Consider the following 20,108-nt stretch of genomic DNA (forward strand, 5'->3'; position numbering starts at 1 on the left):
TTCCTCTGGGGCCAGAAGGACTCCCCCAGCATGCCATCGGCTCAGTAATCCAATGGCAGGCAACTCCCTAGGTTTCTTTGGAATTGCCAAAGTCCCCAGAAAAACAAAACAAAGCAGGAAAGAACAGACCAGACACCAGTGACCACCACTGAAGCCTCCCAAGTTCTCAAGCACTGCCTGCCTCCTTATCATCCTCAGCGGGTGCTTCTCAGACCCACTGGCACGGCTCTGCCTGGACCCTCCACCGCTCGTGCTTCCGACCCTAGGTGGAAGTTGTCAAAGTCCCTCTTGCCTGCCATCCATAAGTTTTTCAGGTCACTTTCCCCAGGGACTGGCCCAGAGAGAAGGGCCCATGCTCCACCCACACCCTGCCTACGGCAGACAAGACCGAACAGCTGCTTGCAGGGTCGTGAGCCGCATGGATCGCCGCTCTTCCACTCCCCGGAGCCCCTCGCACACGTTCCACGGGTGTGTCAAGTTGGGGGACTTACTGATCATGGTGGTGCCCCCCGCCAAGGCTGCCTTGGTCCCTTGGAAGAAGTCGTCCACCGTGGTCATCCCCTTGTAGGGCATCTGGAAGTGGGTGTGGACGTCTATGCCCCCAGGGAGCACCATCTTCCCATTGGCTTCGATGGTCTTCACTCCTCCAGGGACAATCAGATTGTCTCCAATTTGCCTGGCGACAGGGGGAAACAGCCGGCAAGTGAAAGACGCGTCGAGCATGGTGAGGTTTAGGACGCTATAATTTATGTTCATCAAAGTCATCTTTCAAGTGAGTCCCAAGCTTAGCCATCTGGAAACCAAGGCAGGTACACATCACAGAAACCAACCTGTTATGATAACATATTGAATATAGCTCCCTGTGCTACACAGCAGGAACCTGTCATGTATCTATTTTATGTATTTTAGAGAGTGTCTGTTAACCCCAAGTTCCTCATTTATCCCTCCCCTCTTTCCCTTTTGGTAACTCTAAGTTTGTTTTCTGTCTGTGAATCTGTTTCTGTTTTGCAAATAGGTTCATTTCCATCATTTTTTAGATTCCACATATAAGCGTATCCTATGATGTTTCTCTTTCTCTGACTTACTTCACTTAGTATAATTATCTCTCAGTCCGAATGCAGAACGCAGTTTTCATACAGACAAAACACTCCGAGCTTAGTACTTGACCCCTGTGGTTAAACTGTGTCTAGAATATAGGACGTATAATAAATACTTTTTAGTAAGTGCTTTTATTATCTTCCTCATTTTGTCCTTTAAGGGCAAGAAAGAAGACTTGCTATAGGACTGGAAGCGTGAAATAATGGACTCTTAGGAGAGATTGCGAGAGGTCATGAATGGGTGTGTGGACTTTGCTATCTACCAAGTAGGTTCACCTGTGCTCTTAACAACAAAAAGAATCTTTTTTTGGCACCTCAGGCTCCCCTCCCCATTCCACCTTTCCCTGCCAATGTATCTGTCAATCACAGCCAAGGGCAGATTCTCAAAGAGGACGTCAAAGATACAGATGCCTACACCAGCTGCTTTGGTGTCGTCAGCATCTCAGTCGAAGCTTCAAGCCAAGGAAGGTGATTAGGATAACTTTCACCAGACTCGGCTTCACCCAAGAAGGTCCAGAGCATCCCAGAGGGGAAGCGAGGGGGAGACCTGGGTGGGGAGGAAGCCAACGGCACCCCACACAAGACAAATGGCAAAGATAGCTACTCCTTGCCCAGCATAACCTCAGAGCCATCCGGTGTTTCTCAGTCCCCATTCCTGATTTAAACATCCAGTGCATTCCAGGTAGACTGGTGACTCACAAGGCTCTACAGTATCATGAAGCATCTTCCCCCTTGGGGCTGGATGTGCCCCACTGCCAGGAGCATGAATACCTTCCCCTTTCATTCAAAGCCAACCAAGAAAGACACCCTCTTGGGGTAAGAAGTCCAGCCCTGGCCTGACAGAAATCTAAGTTCTACAACTAAAATGAAGTCTTTCTGACATCTCTAAGGGCTCGCCCTTACCACCTCACCACGGGGCCATTCCAGAGCCACCACAATTCAAAACACACTGTGGAAAAAACGCAGCCTTGACTGTAACTCCATTCTAGTCCAGATTCTGGCCAGTGTGCTCCCATTTTCCTCCCTCGCCGATTTATCTCTGAGGGAAAATGAGGACCAAGGGCTGGAAGGGTTGCCCGGCTTGTGTGAGTCTATGCAGGTATGTTTCCACCCACTTTTGATGAGTGGCATAACATCCACTCTGAAACAGAAATGCCTTCCCCCTGTTTCTCCACTGAATCAATGGAGGTCGCATTAATCCTTGAAGGTGTAGCTTCCATCCCGCCTCTTTGGTCAAGTTTCTAGTGACAGCCAGATCTAATCATTAAGAGTATGGCTCTGCCCTGGATGCGGGCTATCTGGATTCACAGTCTTGACTCTGTTAACATTTACTTTGTGACATTGGCCAACTTACTTCACTCACCATGGCTCAGTTCCTCCATCTGTAATAACATATTAAAAGTGCCTCCTCCAAATGTAAATTCACACAACCACTATGGAAAACAGTATGTAGACACCTCAGAAAACTAAATATAGAACTACCACATGACCCAGCAACCCCACTCCTGTGAACATGCGGACAAAACTTTCATTCAAAAAGATACATGTACCGGGATATTCATTGCGGCAATACTCACACTAGCCAAGACATGGAAACAACCTAAATGTCCATCGACAGATGAATGGATTAAGAAGATGTGGTATATATACACAATGGAATACTAGTCAGCCATAAAAAGAACACAATAATGCCATTTGCAGCAACATGGATGGAACTAGAGACTCTCATACTTAGTGAAGTCAGAAAGAGAAAGACAAATACCACATGATATCACTTATACCTAGAATCTAATACATGGTACAGATGAACCTTTCCACAGAAAAGAAACTCATGGACTTGGAGAACAGACTTGCGGTTGCCATGAGGAAGGGGGAGGGAGTGGGAGGACCTGGGAATTTGGGGTTAATAGATGTAAACTATTGCATTTGGACTGGATAAGCAATGACATCCTGCCGTATAGCACAGGGAACTATATCTAATCAATTGTGATGGAACATGGAGGATAATGTGAAAAAAAAGGATATATATATATATATATATATATATATATATATATATATATATATGACTGGTCACTTTGCTGTACAGCAGAAATTGACAGAACATTGTAAATCACTATAATAGGAAAACTAAAAAGCTTAAAAGATGCCTCCTCCATAGGTTTGTTGTGTAGATTAAATGTTAGTATGTGTTAAGCCCATACAACTGTTAGACACATAAAAATTCCATAAGTATCCGCTGTGATAATTAATAACCATCCTAATCTCACACAGTCCTCTCCTTCCTCTGGACCTCATCTATTCTACTACTTTAATACTTGATATTGACATTATCCGGTAATGCCATGTGCTCTGCATGCACAGATATGTCAGTTCCCCTAAAAGACTGCAGGACCCCGGGGGAAGACAGCACAGTGATTTGGGGCCCAGTGACAGCATATGACACAGTATTTGTCCAGTGTCTGAGACAATAGCTTTGCATACAGCAGGCACTCCATACATCTTCACAGGCAAACATCTCTGTAAAAACAGGAGAAAAAATTTTTTTTTTTTTTTGGCTTGTTAAGGCCACACTCGTGGCATATGAAAATTCCAAGGCTAGGGTGGAATTGGAGGTACACCTGCTGGCCTACACCACAGCCACAGCAACATGGGATTCTAGCCATATCTGCAACCTACACCACAGCTCACGGCAAGGCCAGATCCTTAACCCATTGAGTGAGGCCAGGGATCAAACCTGCATCCTAATGGACACTAGTCGGATTTGTTTCTGCCGAGCCACAACAGTAACTCTGGTGGTGTTTTTTTTTTCTTTTTTTTGGCTTAGAGGAAATTATTTGTGTTTTACACTCCATGAGTTAAGAATGTTGTTGGAGCTACATCAAATTACGGGATGAAGATCACGTTGGTACACCCGCTCTCCACCCCCAACACACATCTGATGCTTAAATTCCTTCTATCACATCCTTGGCAAGCGACCTTCCAATCTATGTCCATAGAGACAGTAAAGAGGATTCAGTTTACATATTCAGCTACGGTAAGAGATGCCTGAACCGCTGTGTGAAGATGGATCTGAGGCTGAACTTAAGGCTCAACCGCAAAAAGTTCGGCAATCGATTAGTGATGTTTGCCATCAGCTCCAGAGGAGGAAGGAGCATGAGGTACTAAATGTTTCTCCAACCCTGAAAATCGCTAAATAAGGGAACACACTTCCTCCAGGGAGAGCGGACTAGAGACAATAATTTTTTAATAAGAAAAAAACCACAAAATTAATTGTAGCTTATATTTGGAAGCAAGTATTGTTTTACATTGGTTGGCTGGTCTAATAATTCCATTTTTCCTTTTTCAAATATGAAAAAGTATTTACGCCAACTGGCAAGGCAACGAAACATGATTATCTTCATTCCTGCATTTGTTTATTTATTCACTCATCTATTCACCCATTCATTCAATGCACTGGTTAATACGCTGATCTTCAGCAAGTTATTTCTTCTCTCTGCCCCTCTTTTCCTGTACCCTTCTCTGAAAAGAGGGCAGTAAAAGTACTTCATAGGACTGCTGGTGGATTAAAAGAGATAAGGCTTGTAAACCATTTGACACAGTGCCTGGCACATACCAAGCCTTTATGTGCTAAGTGCTGGGTTAGGTGGTGCAGATGCAGAGAAGAACAGGGCATGGTCCCTGCTCTCAAGGGGGCCTAACAGGGTCAGAGCTGCTATGCCTGATAAAATCACAGATGGCCTAGATGGGGGGCTGCTCAGGAAGGTGTGTCCACAGAAAGTTCTCTCTAAGCCAAGGTCTCCAACATAAGTAAGCACTCTATCCCCAGAATCTTAAGCTAGCCAATGAAGTTAAATAATATAAAAACAAAATTGATCCCTGGCCTCACGCACTGGGTTAAGGATCTGGCGTTGCTATGAGCTGTGGTCTAGGCTACAGACATGGCTCAGATCCCACGTTGCTGTGGCTGTGGTGTAGGCCAGCCGCTGCAGCTCTGATTCCACCCCTAGCCTGGGAACTTCCATATGCCACAGGTGTGGCCCTAAAAAGACCAAAAAATAATAATAATAACAAATTAAAAAATAAAATAAATAAAAATAAAACTGAACGAGGCCAGGGATAGTTCATAGGGTGGGTTGGCTATACCAGTTGAATACAATATCTTATCAGTGTGAGGAAGTACCCTGCTTTGTGTGATGAAAGACTATGTGTAAATCAAACCCTTTTTTAAAAGTTTCTATGCAAGGGAACTGCACATAAAGGGGACCTGGCTATGCCCCTTACAGGCGACCAAGAGCAAAGCATTTTGTAAAGTAATTGTAGACCCCTAAATCTAATTGGAAATCTGAAATGTATGTCCTATCGGTGCTCTGCTCATCTGAATCTGCCCTCAGCCAAGTTCGGTTTAAATGCCCTTTCCACCCCAAAACCTTCCAGGCAGGGATTTCTCCTTTCTTGGCACATCTAAGTTACGTATTCTCATCAGAACTCCTTTGGGATGTATCACGCTAGGCCTTCTATTTTGAGAGTGCTGTAACTAGTGGACTTTTTCAGTAACTTTAAGGACAGCAATCATAGCTCCCACTTCTCCAGGACACAGAGAGGGCTGACCACAGGATCCTGCCCAGCAGGGCCCTCAGTGTCATTCCGGTGCCTGAATTCAAGTTTTTCACTTCATTCATGCAACCCAAGTGGATGAAGGCTAGCTCCCGTGTTAAGGTGCTATGTGCAGCCAGACTGGAGAGCTAAAATAAAGTCTCATCTTTAAAAAGGAGAAACGAAACATACAGCAGTGGTCTAGAAAGCAAAAGCGAAGCAGGTCTCTTTCTGAGCTTCTAAGGAAGAAAGCTCAACAAGATAAATACAGAGAAAGGTTCTATATACGTACTTAATTAAGCCATCTTCCATGTAAATATCAGCATAAAAGGACTGATCATCGTTGACAATTCTGCCTCCTTTGATCAGAAGACGGTCACTCTAGAAAAGAAAGAAAACAGGAGTCATTGTCACAGCCAGGATTGCAAAGTGTGGTCCACCGAGGTTCTCCTGGTCATCATTTCACGGGTTTAGCAGGAACCTTTCTCTTAAGACGTCTCTGGGTTCAAGGCACTCCGTTTTTGAGCTGGGTGTAGCTGTTGGGGTCCTGTCTTCCTTGTTTGCCCTGAATTCAAATTATTCTGGAGTTTCAGAAAGCACTAAATACACAAAGTGAGATAACCTCCACCTCAGTGCCTAGAGCCCTGTCTGGTCTGGTATTCCGCTGGCACTCAAGAGTGATCCTCAAAAACAGAGCTTAGGATCAGGCATACAGTGAAACAGCCCTCATCAGCCTTTATATGTCAGAGGGATCATGTTATATACAATTCAGGAGACTTACATGTATGGACACATGCACACAAAGTCGTAGAATGTGTAAGAAAACCACCTGACAGGAAAAAAAAAGGAACTATACTATAGTATTTAACTCAAGATGGAGAAAAGTACGCAGGATTTGCGTCTGCCTCATTATACTCAGTATTTCTCACATTCTGTGAAATATATGTCTTTATTGCCTTAACTATGAAAAACTACCTTTTCTTGCTTTTCCAACTTTATTTAGAAAACCAAATCCAGGTCCCAGTGCCCCTGCGCCTTCCCCAGCCCCAGCTATAATTTATGTAACTTAGAGACAGTAAAAAAAATTGCTTTTCTTATGAGAAGAGTCTTTTTAAACATCATAACTCAGACAAAGTTTGGATAAGGGATCCAGCTGGAAACAAGGCACACATACTCTGAAGCTGCTGATGAAACATAAACATATATTTTATGTATAAATCAGGAGAGAGAGAAATCGGTGCCAGCTTTAGAGATCACAGATTTCGTTAAGTGAACAGAGCATAGACCAGAGTATGAAGAATGGATGCAGCTTTGTTGGGTTCATGGAGCAGAAGAGAATTCTTAGGAGCCCGGTTGACTGGGATTATAGCCTGAAAAAGCATGGCAGGCTACAGTTTGTTAAGAATTCAACATGTAGACTTCAACTCCATCCATCCATCCATCCATCCATCCATCCACCCACCAATCCCTCCATCCATCCACCAATCCATCCATCCACCCACCAATCCATCCATCCACCCACCAACCAATCCCTCCATCCATTCCTTCATCCATCCATCCATCCATCCATTCATTATTCATTAATCCACTCCCTCAGCAAGTAATTATTTAATATTCATTAATAAAAAGGTGAGAAGGATGCCATTTTGAACGAGCCACACCAGGTCACTGCCTTGCTGGAGCTTAGAGGGGAAATCTAGCTATAAAGAAATATAAAGTCATCAAAATAGTTAAAACAACATAAAAGTGTATTAGGTACCACAAAATATGGGGGAGTAGGGCTTGTTCCAAGAGTAAGTGGAAAAGGCCTTTGCCAGGAAGATCAGTTTAGCTGGGGAAGAGCAAGCAGAGGGAACAGTGAAAAGAGGCCCAGAGGTAGGAAGAAGCAGTTTTCTTTGTAAACCTCAGAAAGATCAGTGTGGAGGAGCTCAGGGGTCCTGGGGGAAGTGGCATGAGGTGAGGCTGCAGGGCAGGCACTGGCTTCCAAGGGACACAGGTTGTATGGGAAGGAAGCCTCACAAGTAGGCTTCAGAAATCAAAGGGTGTGATGTTTGCATTGTGGCTCAGTGGTAATGAACCCAACCAGGATCCATGAGGACAGGGGTTCGATCCCTGGCCTCGCTCAGTGGGTTAAGGATCTGGGGTTGCCGTGAGCTGTATGAAGGTTGCAGATGCAGCTGGGATCCCAAGTTGTTGGGGCTGTGGTGTAGACCCTCAGCTACAGCTCCGATTCGACCTCCTAGCCTGGGAACCTCCATATGCTACAGGTGCAGCCAAAAAAGGAAAGAAAAAAAAAAAAGGAAGGAAGGGATCAGAGAGTGTGAACAGGGCCAGAAAATGATTATTCCAGCTAGGTCTCTACCAGGGATACAGCCAATGACCACTTAATCTCTCCTGCTTCCAAGGTATTGAGTGAGAGTAAAAAATTTCATCATGCTGCATCATCGGGGGGGGGGGTCTTCAAAGAAACAGATCATGTAGGTGTTGAGAAAAAAACCTGCGTCCATGGCAGAGAAGATGCACTAATGAGGTCAAAAGCCAACTCCCACCACACGAGATCTCCTAGCCCCTCTCAGGCTGGCCTCTGCCGGCACGGCCACCTCCATTTCTATCACATGTTGCCCTGCATTGCATTTGGGGGCAAAACTAAGAAACACAGTCGTTCTCGCCTCGTACTGGGCTCTCCAGCCACTAAGCTTTTGCAAAGATGCTCTCTCTGCCTTCTCCTCTGGCTTCTTGGCCTCAACAACCATCCTCCCCTTTGTCAAGCTTCAATCAAAGGGTTTCTCCCCTCATAAGCCTTACTTGACTTTCCAGAAAATTCTACCTGCCCCCACTGCAGTGTAGTTGAAACAAGGATACTGTTCTACCATAGCTGGTTTACTGGCCACCTGTCTCTTGCTAGACCGAAGACCCCTTGAGTCTTAGAACCACGTGTCCTTCAGCCTTTTTACCTTATTTCCTAGGTCCCATCCTAGACAGCTGTTAAACAGAGGTCAGATGAATGGGTGAAGGGTGGTTCATGGGCGGCTGTATTATACTGGTATGATGGAAAGGCCATCTGAGTGAGAAAACTACATGAGGTGACCAGGAAATTGGGCTTTTCAGAAAAAAAATTTAATTGAAGGTGATTATAATCTAGCATTTAAATAGTAATTGCAAAATTATACAAGGCAGTCCTGGGACTATGCTTCCCCAACTAGGGTGTGCATCAGAAAGACAGACTCACTCCCAGGCCCTGCTCTAGGGCAACAAGTCTGTGTTTTATCACAAGCTCTATAAACGGCTCTTAGGCGACCATCAGCCCGCCCAGCACCAAGTCACAGACCAGCACCAGGAACCACTGCCCCAGACACTGTTCGTGTGTCTGTGAAAGTGACAAAAACTTCTCTGGCAGGAGCTTGATGATAAGGATATAATCTTGGTAACTACAAGAGGTGCCTCTCACAGCTCAGGGCTCCTCGGATGTTCTCCGTCTTTCTAGCAAAGAGCTAAGGAATAAGCTGGTTTGGGGAAAGGGGCCAGTCCCTGACGGCCTGAGTTGAGCCCAGCCATGAAGTAGGACCGTCCCCCCGCCTGGGGACATCCAGCCCTGAGTCCCTGCGGATCACTGTTCCGTCACTAAGCCTCAGATGTCAACAAAGGGACAAAGGCTATCTCGGGCCCCTTGTACATCAGAGGGACAGGAAGAGGTGACCCAAGTGGAATTAGCATCCCTGAGATGACGTCATTAAAACCTGTCCAAGAGCTAATTAAATAAGCATCATGGGCTCAATCATCAGGACTCTAAACAGAGCACAAAGACGAGTTGCAGGCCTGGTGTAGGTCTCAGAGATGAGAGTGACAAGACTCTTGGTCCACGGACCATAGTGTAACGAGGATGACTATTCGTCGTCATCACGCGGCACAAACACCTGAGCCACAACCCACGGAGCTCAAGCAAATCCTGGTCCACCTCCTCGTCTAGGGAAGTGCTTGTGTGCCAAGTCATGAACCAGCCAGTGCACGCTGGGGCCAAGAACAGGCATGAACCACTCATGATGCACCCTTCTGACAGCTCCAGCTAAAAGTCACCCCTCGACGGTGTCAGCAAGGTCGGTGCGTGTGGCTCTGTGGGTCTTTGCTTTGAGGCCGGAGCAGGTAAAGTGGTCAGAATGGGACCGCCCAAAGTTTCTCACGCATTGATACCTATGAAGAGTGACGGTACTTCTGGGGCACACGGGGGCAATCTGAGGGCATGGGGAACCTGAGATGAAGCACCAGGCCACGGACTCTGGCTGGCTGAAGCCCTGCACAGCCACCAGGGCTGGGGGCAGCCCAGTCCTGCAGCCCAGCGGGGTGCCAGGCGTACCAGCTGGCGAGTTTCAGCTCAGCTGGGTTCTCCCACTGTTGGGAGCATCAGGCCGACCACGTAACAGGTATGTGAGCTTCAGTTAGAACCTCATCTCTCAGAACCTCAGGTTTTTCATGTGCCCAGAGTGGACTGGAACACATAGCTCACCTCACATGGTGGCTGCCGGGAACAGATGTATGTGATGAAGGGAGAAAAGTGTGTGTGTGTGTGTGTGTGTGTGTGTGTGTACACATATATAAAAATATCTAACACACTAACATGCAGTAAATACCCAAATACTAGTTACATTTATTTCACTCATTATTCACAGTACTTTAAATTTTTGTAAAAAGCCTTAAATTAATTAGGAGGGACTATTGTTCCCATTTTTCCAAATGCACGGGGAGGCAGGTGACTTTCCCTAAGGGACAGAGTTGATTAGTTCCAGCTGGAAGTAAATCCACGTCTTCTACCTCTTGGCATCAGACAGCTTTCCACCTGAGGCCACTGCACCCGTGGTCCCTAAACCTTATGCCAGGTGGCTCTTTCTGCCAGGTACACCTCTCTGTTGGACATTGATTCTGACAGTCCCAGAGCTGAAATCACTGACCAGCTCTCGGCAGGGGGAAACTGCATGAATCTAACCACTTGTAAGCTACTGCTTATGAAATCGGTGCATTAGGTCTGCCCCTTATGGCCTGAATGTGTTAATGCATCTTAGAAAGGGAGCTGATTTACCATCCAGGGTGGCCGAGGCCCTTGAAGTTTGATAAAGTCCAACTTTTCTTCCTTCACTAGGGGACAATGATTAGAAAAATCACCTCTTAACAATCGGGATTTTGTGGAGGGCCCATTGGGTTAAGGATCTACTGCTGTCTCTGCAGCAACTCAGGTCGCCACTGAGGCACGGGTTCAATCCCTGGCCCAGCAGAGTAGGTTACAATCCAGCGTCGCTGCAGCTGTGGCTCAGGTCATAGGTGCAGCTCAGATTCGATCCCTGCCTAGGGAACGTCTACATGTTGCGGGCACGGCTGTAAAAAAAAAAAAAAATTAGGATTTTTGTAAGAAAAAGGGAGAGAAGAAAGACCGTGAAACAAAGGAAAGAAGGAAGGCAATGAGAAAGGATGGGGGTGGGAGGGAGGAAGGAGCGAGGGAGCAGGAGAGGGAAAGGAGGAGGAAATCTTAGCAGAAAGGATGCTGTGAAGAATGGCGGAGATTCAAACTCGAATAGAGAATGAAAGAAAGGACAGGATCTTGAAACTCGAGCCAGCTAAAGATGCTGGGAGTTTTCCTCACCTAGTCGTCAACCTAGAGAGCTTGAATTACCACCTCCATCTATGTGAGCCAGTGAGGATGTGGCTCCCAGAGAAACCACAGCCCTCTGCGAATTTCTCCCCAGTCAATAAAGTGAGCCCCAGAACGGTACTTAGAACACATCTGTCCTCTACTCTGCAGACATTCCAGTGGCCCCGAATAAAAACTATAATCCTAGGAAGAGAAAAGGAGGACCTAGCCTGGAGGGAAGAGTCTTCCACAATCAAATCTTTCATTGCCTGTGTTCAAATCACAAAGCACAGACTCTGAGTTTCAGTGGGGACTGGAGATCCTTTTAAAGTCCGTCCAGCTGAAGGCGCAGGTGGTTATTTAAAATAAATTCCCATCTGGGTAATTAGAGCTGACTCCCCAAAAACACTCCCACTCTTAAAGAATACATTAAGATGGGTAGACTCCATGGATGAAATCTTGTTTTTCTTCCCCAAAGCATCATTTGGGGGAAAGATGAGGCTTTCGAAGACAGTCCCAGCTGATTCAACATGGTATTGAGGAAAAGGCTCGGTAGGCTCTTAGGAAACCAGAATTCCCACCCACCTCTGCTTTATTAAACATGCAACCTTGGGAGTTCCCGCTGAGGCTCAGTGGGATTGGCAGCATCTCTGGAGCACTGGGACACAGGTCTTATCACGGCACCCCCAGCACAGTGGGTTAAAGATCAGGCTGAAGCTGCAGCAGAGGTCACAGCTGTGGCTCAGATCTGATCCCTGGCCAGGGGAACTCCATGTGCTATGGGCAGCCAAAAATAAGAGGAAAAAAAATTCTTTAATTAAAACAAAAATAATTCTTTTTTCTGCTTTTAGTTTTCGAAAGATTCTTCTTCTTTTTTTTAATGGCTTTTATTTTTTCCATTCGAGCTGGTTTACAGTGTTCAAAATCAATACATAAATATGCAACCTTGCGTAGGACACACGGACACGAGTCTGAATTCTTGAACGAACACTAGCTGTGTTTAGATAAGTGACTTCTCTGGGCTTCAGCCACTTCCTCTGTGACATGGGGGCCAGTGACATCTTTCTCTCGGGATGCTGGTTGGGATTATGGGGGTTCCTATGTGTGAGGGGCTGGTCTCCGCTTGGCCTCTGCTATAGGTCACGTGAGCTACCATCACGAGTATCCGTCCTTACAGTCATCACTGGCCACTGTACAGCGACCCTCTCACCACTCCTCAAGAGCTGCACCAACACTTCGGTATCAAAACCTAACAGACCTCGTCAGGAAGGGAATCCCAGAGACACCAGGCAAGCCCCGGCAACTGCTCGCAGCTCCTGCCCCCAGCAGCCAAGGTCAGCCAAGACTTCTCCTTTTAAGCCCACCCCCACAAGGCCAGTTCCCACAGCCCCTCCAGGTCACACATCCCCTGGAAACAAGCCTCGGTGAGGCGGTGCCAATCCACGCGCCCTCTTCCCGCAGGAAGGAGGAGGAGATGGTGAAGGCTTCAACCTGCCCCAAATCCACTCTCCCTGCTCAATGCATGGATCTCTTTCCAGACCCCTCGCTGACATGAGATGCCATTGACCTTTAGATGCCATTGAGAGGGAGAGACAGAGTGAGGTCAGGGAGAAAATAAGACACCTTGAAGGGAAGACTGTTTCTTGGCTCTGAGTCTTTACTGAAACTGCGCACGGTTTTACAGGGGTGGCTATCCCAACCCTCAGAGCTGCTACACATGGGCCTCAGAAACATCGGCCTCCTCTCTAACCACCCGGACATACTCAGGACCAAGCGAGCCCCACGGAGGTTCACCGGGTCACTCCCTGAAAACACAGCCCACGAAGCAGAATGCCTAACAGTGGGCGCTGTCTTCACCTTCCTTAGGGGATCTGGTTGGCCGTGGAGGGACAGAACACGAGGCAGGAGAAGCAGTGACGCAGAGGAAACAGGTGCCAAGGGCAGAATTAATCAGGGCGGGGTGGCCGCTCAGTCTTCTGAACTAGAACTTCAAGGGCCAGATGGGTTATATGGACTGCCCTGGAGCAGGGGAGTGAAGTGTGGATGGCATCTTCATCCCAGCCCTTGATAACAGTCTCCCAGTCTTGAACAGGTTTCCAGACACGGATAAGCCCAAGTAGATACCCAGCAGATGGGGTGCGAGAGGGATGACCTGGAGACGGACAGAAGGACCATAACCCCCGTCCCCCCCCAAGCAGGAAGGTTGGCTGGGCCTGTGAAGCCCAGCCCCCAGTCACTGCTGTGCTATTTTCATGATATCGGACCTACCCTGGTACAAACTGTCCTGTTATTGCCTGAATATTATCCTTAAATAAATGTATTTTAAAAGTCAACACTGCCTGACTCCCATAAATTCTAAGCCAGTATCATTTACCAAAAATAGTAAATCTAGGAATGACTACAATAAAAACATCATGAAATTCTAGCTACATTCTGTTGCCCTCAAAAGGGTTCTGAAGGATGAGCTCAGATCTGCTATCTTTGTCAAAAGGAAGACTACTCCATGTCAGGGGGTAGAGGGGGGTGTTCAAGACAAACCTGCCCCACCCTAAAACTTCCCTTGATCTGTTCAGAAGGTTAGAAAAAGAATTAGGAAGGGGATGCACTTTCTCTCCATGGGGTTTGATGTTATTTAATGCCCGCTTCCAGCATCACCTAAAACCATCTCGTGTAAGTGCAGGATTACCATCCCTGCTCTTGAAACATGGGCCAACATGGACCAACACTGCTGATGCAGGCTTGTGCGAAGGAAGAGCAGGGCTCGAGGCTGTGTCACAGGGACCAGCAGGTGCTGGGCAGTGCAGCCGAGGGACGGGGTTCCTGGCGATTACAAAGGATCACTGGGTCGGGAGGTTCATGAGGACGAGGGAGAGGGGCAGGGGCAGGGAGATGTAGTGTGAGAACAAACACACCTCATCAGAAGGTAGGAGGTGCCACATCCAGGTCAAAGACAAAAGCGTGGTCCCTCTTCAGCTGGGCTTTGGGGAGGGAAAAATAGGACAGTGGCTGTCTGGATGGAAACCAGCCCTGAGGGCGGTTGGTAAAGCCACTCAGCATTTAGGTAGCAGCCAAGGGAGTCTGGAAGTCTGAGCTGCACTGGCATCTCTGCTAGGGACTTCGGTGCGACTTTAAGCCCGTGACTTGATCCCCTCCGGGCCTCAGCAACCTCAGCCGACGGAAGGTGCCATTCTCTCAAAAGGCCCGTTTAGCTACCTGCAGAGTACAGGTAACAATGTCCACCTCCCAGGGCTCTGTGAGAATTCAACATCAGGATGCAGGGTCGGGCTCCTAGAAAAAGCTCCATAAGTGGTCCGCGTTGCAAATTCCACGACTACTACTAATTCCACGACGGTGCTACCCCTTCTGTATTAGTGCTCTGATCGTGGAGGCGTACGATGAAAGGCCAATCCAAATGACAGTACCCACCTGAGGCGGCTATTCTTACTGAACATAAATGCCTGAGAAATGTGCTGCTCGGGACTCGCGTGGAAAGTAGAACACAGATCGAAGAGAAGTCAGCGCTTCAGAGATGTCTGTCATTCATGGCCACGTTTGCTCTGGACTCATGTGAGAGTGCTGTATTTGGTTTACTGTTTTTTTGTTTTTGCTTTGTTGTGCCTTGTTCCTTTTAGGCCTCCCCTCCCTGTGCTGTGGGTGAACACTTTCTATCCAGATACAGACCAGGAAGCCGGGGGCCAGCTATGTCCAAACAGGGATCCTGTGTCCCGTTAGCCCAACAGCCTGTGCAAAAGCCAAACGCCTACTTCATCCGGAAGGAGAGCCTGAAATTTCAACCAGGCATTGATTCTAGGGATAAACGCCTTTAATAATTCATTCCCGAAACGTACCCTTGTGTGACCACCGGCTGTGAAGATGTTCCGTGTGGTGTTTGGGAAGCAAAGGGGAAACAGCAGGAAGAACACGTCAAGACCACGTATGATAATAGGAAGTAAAAGGAGAGAGCAGGAGTTTCCGTCATGGCTCAGTGGTAACACACCCCCTAGAAACCAGGAGGTTGCAGGTTCAGTCCCTGTACTCGCTCAGTGGGTTAAGGATCTGGTGTTTCCGTGAGCTGTGGTATAGGTTGCAGAGGAGGCTTGGATCCCATGTTGCTGTGGCTGTGGTGTAGGCGGGCAGCTACAGCTCCCATTTGACCCCTGGCCTGGAAACCTCCATGTACTGTGGGTACGACACTGAAAAAACAAAAAGACAATAGAATAGAATGGAATGGAATGGAATGGGATGGGATGGGATGGGATGGGATGGGATGGAGAGCACAAAATTATAGAGACAGTAAAATGATCAGTGGCTGCCAGTGATCTGGGGAGGCTGGGAGTGAGGGGGAGGGGTGAACAGGTGAATGGACGGAGCACTGAGGGTTTTCAGGGCAGTTAAACTATTTCCTAATCCACTTTAATGGTGGATACAAGGCATGAAGCACTTGTCCAAACCCATACTGAACAAAAACAGAGAATCTTAATGTACAACTATGGGCCTCTGTCAGTAACATATCAAGGCTGGTCCATCTCCTGTAATGAGGCTTGCCCTCCCTAGCAACGTGCCAACAAAAGGGGGAAACTTGCGGGTGGGCGGAGTGAGACGGACTACATGAGACTCTGGACTTCCTGCTCCACTTTTCTGTAAACCTCAAAGTGATCTCAAGAGCAGAGTCTCTTAAATAAGAGAAAGAGAGAGAGATGGAAGAAAAATCCTCCAGTGGAAATCACGGATGGGTCCACAGAGGCGTGCTGGGGGCGGGGGCGGTGGGGGGGGGGGGGTTCTTGGGAAAATGGCTGATGTGCACAGACAGGTAAAGCCAAACTCTTAGAAGCTTTAGGTACATTCCAAGAAAATGAATCCTCTGTGGTTGTTCTCCCCACTGAACTGATGAAAACATGGACGCTTAGGGGGTTTGGGGCAGGGTCTGGTGTCACATGGCCAATCACCAGGAGGACCAAACATCCCAATGCAAGAACTGCAGGGCAGGGGGGAACCCGTAAATGCCGGGGTCCCTGGTGCCTAGGATCCTGGAACGGGGGATGCAAACTATGGCTGGCTGTGGGGTTTGACTTTTATCCCATGGGTCCTGGGGAGCTCTGGAAGGACTTTGAGAAAATGAATGAAATACAATAGCAGAATTTATTAAAAACTACACGTTGAATGCCCACGATAAAGGAAGGAAAGAGAAAGTAGTAGCAAGCGGCAGGAGGAAAAAATGGAAGAAAAAGAAACAAACGTTATCGTTCAGGGTGCCACGCCGGAAAACAGATGGAATACTCAGACTGCGATATTAAAGGGCGTTTAACAAAGGGACTATTGAACAAAGCGTGAGCAGCGCTAAGGGAGATTAAATGGATGGGCAGCATCCAGGACCCACCAACAGCAGAGAGCGTTACCACCACAGACCCAAGGAGGCCGGAGGAGTGGCTACGGGAGCTGAAGAGGGCAGCTGTGCAGACAGGGCGCCTGCGGGAGCCGTGGCCTCCAGCAGAGGCTGGGAGCTACTTGTAGCTAACCCAGCAGGAAGAAACCTGGGGAAAATGCCCTGACCTCACTGTCCACCCTTCCTGCCACCCCTCATGGTGCCACATGAACTTAATCCAGCCAGGCGTCCAAGGGCAAAGGACCCACTGAGGTGGTGCAGGCAGGTCCAGGGCATGGAGCAGGGCAGAAGGACACCCACAGGTCGGCTGGAGCAGCCAACTGGAAGCATCCAGCCCAGCCCAGGTCCCATGGGATATAATTTAATAAACTGCCAAACAGCCACACTGGATTAGGAAGCAGCTACCTTTTAAGCAGGTTAAATCTACATATCTTGAAGTATCTAAAATAAGAAAGCCACAGATTAATGTGCAAAACATGGAACTGCTCTTGCAAAAGCCAACAAAAAATACACACGTAAATACGTTTATTATGTTTTTGTGTGAACAGGAGAAAGGTCTAGAAGAAGGTACCTGAGATTATCAACAGCAGGTGCAGCAGGAGGAAGGGACGCAGAGCGAGGTGGTATGAGAAGCTTGACTTTTTCTTTTCCTCTTTCTCCTCTATTTATTTATGTACAATATTTTGCTAGCTGCATATTTTATAACTTTTAAAAGAGGTTTAATAAAGAATTATACAAGAGAAAAAGAATAAGGAGATGGCTATGGTCCAGGTGACAGCAAGACGGTAAATTAGAACATGCATGGCACACTGCAGAGGAAAGCTGGGATCTGCTTAGCAACTGAAGGCAAAGAGAAAGTGATATTATTCACAATAGCCAAGACATGGAAGCAACCTAAGTGTCCATCCACAGAGGATGGATGAGAAAGATGCTGTACATTTATACAATGGAATACTACTCAGCCATAAAGAAGAATGAAATCATGTCATTTGCAGCAACATGGATGGACCTAGAGATTATCATACTAAGTGAAGTCAGACAGAGAAAGACAAACATCCTATGAGATCACAAATATGTGAAATCTAAAACACAAAACAAGTGAACATATCCACGCAACAGAAACAGACTCACAAACACAGAAAACAATCTTAAGGTTACCAAAGGGGAAAGGGGGGAGGGGTAAATTAGGAGTTTGGGATTAACAGATACACACTGCTGTGTGTCAAACAGAAAATCAACAAGGGTTTACGTTACAGCCTAGGGAACTATGTTCAATACCTTGCAATAACCTATAATGCAAAAAGCATCTGAAAAAGAATACGCACAAACACTGAATCCCTTTGCTGTACATGTGAAACGCATACCACATTGTATATCAACTATACTTCAATCAACCAATCAATAAAAAGAAAGCGAGGTGCCAAAGGTTAGCCAGGAAGGACCCATTCACAGAGATGGAGAACAGAAAGGAGAGACAAAGTAGGGTCGAGAGCATGAAGAACAGCTTTGAGATGATGCTCAGCCACGCACCACACAGGTAGAGACGGGGCCCTGTGATTCGGGAGGATCGTCAGATGCTGATGGATGGAGCGAGTTCCCGCCACACGGAGACGGATGTACCAACTGACGGCCAAGGAAGGAGAGAGGACACTCCTTGGAGGCAGGACCCGGATCCTGGTCACAACGGTGACCCCAAGGGAGTCGCTTTGCCTCAGGGGGCTGCCGTCCACTGAAGGGGACCCACCTCCCTCTTTTAGAAGCAGCTCTCCCCTGGGATCATGTGTGACGGCGCCGCTTGAGTGCTAGGGAAGCCTCACGAATCCCCACCCTCGTGGCTCTCAGAAACAAGAAACTCTTTCACTGAATCTGAAAGCCAGCCAAGATGCAATTCCCAGAGGAGGAGTTGGGACTTGGGCCTTGAGATGGGAGAACAGCACCTTCAAATAACAGGCAATTGCTCCCCACCTACTGCTGAAGACCCCAGGGATTCTTCCCTGAGTCTGAACTTATACTGTTACAACTGACAGGGCACCAAGGGGACTGGGTTGCAGACACACAGCCACTGGCTTCTGCAGCTTCCTAAAACTAGCATGTGGCGGATGTGTGGAGAAGGGACAGGGACCATGCTGCAGCTCATATCACGTCACCGAGGAAGCCCCTTGGGAAGAAAGCGTGGGAAGGAGGGACAGTTTCAAAGAGCAGAGATGCTGCCAACTTGCTCTGCATGGAGTCCAGACTTCAGAGATTGGGTCTGTCCAGGAGAGCAAAGGGGCTGCATCAGTCACTTCCCAGCTCCACGACCCAAGTGGGGAGCCAGTGCCAGGACAGCTCAATGGAATGATAAAAAGAGAAGGGCTTTGGAGCCCCAGTCCTGGCTGGAAAATGAGGAATCTTCTCCCAAAGAACTACGGTCAGGAGCAAGTCCAAATCCTGGTGCATGACAGGTGCTCAAGAAATGTGCTTGTTTCTTCAAAAGTTGACTCAACTCTCACGCGAATGCCTTGCACCTGGATGCCTGCCTACTCTCACCTCTGCCTTTGAAAAGTAACTTGATTTTTTACTTCATCTTAGTTTACATACCTGCCTCAACCACCTTCCTATAAGAACCCAACATCCTGCCTCAGAAGGAGTATGAGAAACAGGTGATAGGGGAAGTTCACTCCTTTTTCTGGCTCTTTCTTGACACAAGAAGCAGGCAATGGTGATGACTGGTTCTCTGGGTCACAGCCTTCCAGAAGCCTAGGAGCCTGCATTCCCACGGCTCGGCTTCCATTTGATTGACAGGAAGTGATTAAAGCACTGGCTGTGACGCTGGGGCCCCCAACTTCTCCAAGTTGCACTAACAGAGAAAACTGCAGATGCTCCGAGAATAAGGACTCCAAGAGACCAGGCAGACATGCATGAAATGAACCCTTGAAACAAACATAATTGAGGTGCCACTTGAAAATGACCAGAACTCCAAAATGAGACTACTGGGTATTTAATCCTCTCAGGGAAGGGTTCTTCACCCCTCAACAGGGATCCAAGGCTCTGCCCGACGGACACCTCCTGGAATATTCAAGACAGCTTTCTGTCTGCAAATGCCATGCTGACTTTACAGGAATCGATTCCTTGTGCCTAAAGACCCACAGATTTACCCCTACCTGCAAAGCCATGAGCTGACACTTTCTCTTTCCAGCGATCACGACTTCACATTCAGTGATTCTAACACCAGGAGAACGATCTTTTGGAACACTTCTAAAACATCCTGTTTTTTTTGGTTTGTTTTTTTTTGTTGTTGTTGTTTTTTTTATGACGTGTCTCTGCTCAGAGTGTTTCAAAAAGTTCTGGGGCTCCTGAAATTGAAGGTTGCAGGTGTTTTCTGCATAACAGAGTAAGAAGTGCACTGGGACTTGTATTCAACGATGTCTTAGAA

General features: G+C 47.4%; 1 protein-coding gene across 2 annotated transcripts in view; it reads right to left on the bottom strand.

Annotated features, from left to right (window-relative positions):
* The window catches only part of DPYSL3 (dihydropyrimidinase like 3), a 120,282-nt gene that overhangs the window by 30,295 nt on the left and 69,879 nt on the right, over positions 1-20,108 (bottom strand). For both annotated transcript variants that reach the window (XM_047778977.1, XM_047778978.1), the window contains exons 2-3: positions 5,986-6,074; positions 492-676 (exon numbers count right to left, since the gene is read on the bottom strand). In XM_047778977.1, coding sequence (XP_047634933.1) covers positions 492-676; positions 5,986-6,074 — 274 coding nt within the window. The remainder of the gene's footprint in view (positions 1-491; positions 677-5,985; positions 6,075-20,108) is intronic.

Source organism: Phacochoerus africanus, chromosome 4, assembly GCF_016906955.1.
Source record: "Phacochoerus africanus isolate WHEZ1 chromosome 4, ROS_Pafr_v1, whole genome shotgun sequence".
Taxonomy (NCBI): Eukaryota; Metazoa; Chordata; class Mammalia; order Artiodactyla; family Suidae; genus Phacochoerus; species Phacochoerus africanus.